This window comes from Dinoponera quadriceps, unplaced genomic scaffold (assembly GCF_001313825.1).
Source record: "Dinoponera quadriceps isolate SergipeBrazil2010 unplaced genomic scaffold, ASM131382v1 scaffold1284, whole genome shotgun sequence".
Classification (NCBI taxonomy): Eukaryota; Metazoa; Arthropoda; class Insecta; order Hymenoptera; family Formicidae; genus Dinoponera; species Dinoponera quadriceps.
Genome location: NW_014555351.1, coordinates 1 through 2,198, shown reverse-complemented (window position 1 = coordinate 2,198; position 2,198 = coordinate 1). Strand labels below are relative to the sequence as shown.

At 34.6% G+C, this 2,198-nt stretch overlaps 1 protein-coding gene across 1 annotated transcript in view; it reads right to left on the bottom strand.

Moving 5' to 3' along the window:
* The window catches only part of LOC106743955 (dihydrodiol dehydrogenase 3-like), a gene marked incomplete at its 5' end in the record, with an annotated part of 13,023 nt that extends 12,464 nt beyond the window's left edge, over positions 1 to 559 (bottom strand). The window contains one exon of the mRNA XM_014618313.1: positions 365 to 559. Within this exon, the coding sequence (XP_014473799.1) occupies positions 365 to 559 (195 nt within the window). The remainder of the gene's footprint in view (positions 1 to 364) is intronic.
* Positions 560 to 2,198: the final 1,639 nt, after the last annotated feature.

Here is a 2,198-nt window from a genome sequence, read left to right as displayed (position 1 = left end):
CCCCCCCCCCCCAAAATAGGAAACTTTTGTCCCGAAACTTTTTTTTATTTAGGTCATTCCCAGTGAGTTATTTGAGTGGTTAGATTAAAATGGGCCGCCCTGTATAAGCCGAAGAGATCGATTGAGCCCATCCAGAACCTTATTGGTCCAAGTATTATGATCGAACAAGAAATCTTACCCAAGCTCAATTAGTTGCGTGGCGTAAATATATACGGCCGAACTTGTAACTTCGCGCGTGCAGTTAGAACAAAACGTTATCATGTCTGATATAATAAAGAATCTCAATTTAATCATCTCATCTCAATTTAATTTATACATTAATATTCTTGGTTGATAAAAGGTGCGATAATTCTAGAATATATACCTGATTGTTAACTGGCATAATTTTAGCTGAGGCGAGCAGACGTGTTATTTGCTCTGAGTTGAAGTTACTGATTCCAATGCTCCGAGTTAAGCCTTGACGAACGCACTCTTCCATTCCTCTCCATGTTTCTAAATAATCAGCATTCGATCCAATAAGTTTCCCATTGGTATCTTGAGGCCAAAGAGTATTACCTTCCTGAAAGATTGAATATTGAAAGATGGATAAAGACATTCCAAATGGATATTACACACTCAAAAATAATTGTATAACTCATTTTTTATAAATAATCCTGTAATTAATAGATTCTCTTTTTACGACATCGATAATATCAATGAATATTAATTTTTATCAATAAATTTGCTATTTCTCCTGATGAAAACATTTTTACAAAAAATAAAATTGAGTTTTTTATTAAATATTAAATAATTTTAAAGTTTTTTATAGAAAAAATGTTTGATATTTTATAAAATAGGTATATTAATTAATTCGTGTCGCCCAACTTTGCACAGCAATATAAATCATTTGAATTTAAGTTATTGTCATACCCTTCTGCTATTTTAAAGTATTGATATTCCAGATTAAAATTTGCCATATAGTTTGACATTTAGGCAACATAACCTTAAACATCATTAATGAACATCATGACCAACAATAAAAAGTATATTTGATATTGTATGCGTTTTGCATTTAATCTCAATAAAAACGCTTTTGAGGCAGCCGAAATTATTTGTTCCGCTTACGGAGAAGGTGCAGTAAGTGAAAGAACGTGCAGAAAATGGTTTAATCATTTTAAGACGGTTCAGTGTTGACGATCAACTATGTGCTGGACAGCTTCGCAAGTTTAAAAATGATGAATTGCATTCACTAATCAATGAGAATCTAACTCAAAAACAAAAAACTTTGCCGAGCAGCTTGGAGTGATGCAACCAACGATTTCGATTCGATTACACCATCTGGGAAAAATTCACAAAAAAGGAAGGTGGGTTCCACATAAGCCGATTGCTGACAACAAAAATCGTCGGTTGACCACGCGCATTTCTTTGCTCGTCAGAGTAAAGCTCGACAGAGTACGAAAAAAGGATTTTTTGCATAAAATCATAACTAGCGATGAAAAATGAATGATGTATAATATTATTAAATAAACGCAAAAAATCATGGCTGGATCCTGGTCAATCGACGACATCAACAGTAAAACTTAAACGCTTCGGCAAGAAAGTTCATCTTTGCATATGGTGGGACCAGAAAAGTGTGCTATACTATGAGCTCTTCCAGATCAGATAATTAAAGCAGAACTCTACCAATAACAATTAATTCGTTTGAGCGATACAATTGAGGAAAAATGGTCATTTACTGGACAAAGCAGTCGTAAAGTCATCTTGCTCCATGGCAACGTTAAGCTGCACACAGCAGAAACCATGAAAGAAACCATCTTAAATTTGGACTGGGAAATTCTTCCTCATGCGGCATATTCGCCAGACAGTCCCTGCAGACTACCACTTGTTTTGGTCGACGCAACACTCCTTATCGGATACACACTTTGACTCAATTGAAGACGTTCGAAATTTCGTCGATAAATTCATCGCTTCAAAACCACCAAGTTTCTATCGCGATGAAATCCGAAAATTGCCCGTTAGATAGCGTAAGGTCATCGATGTTAACGGAGAATATTTCAATGATTAATTAATACATTTATCTTATTGAGAAATAGAATCGAAGTTTGCGAAAAACGGCAGGAATTAATTATACATCTAATATTTTTGTATTTTCTGTATATAATTTTTAATTTTTTATATACAGGGTGTCCCAGACCACCCGTCTCACCCGATTTTTTCGT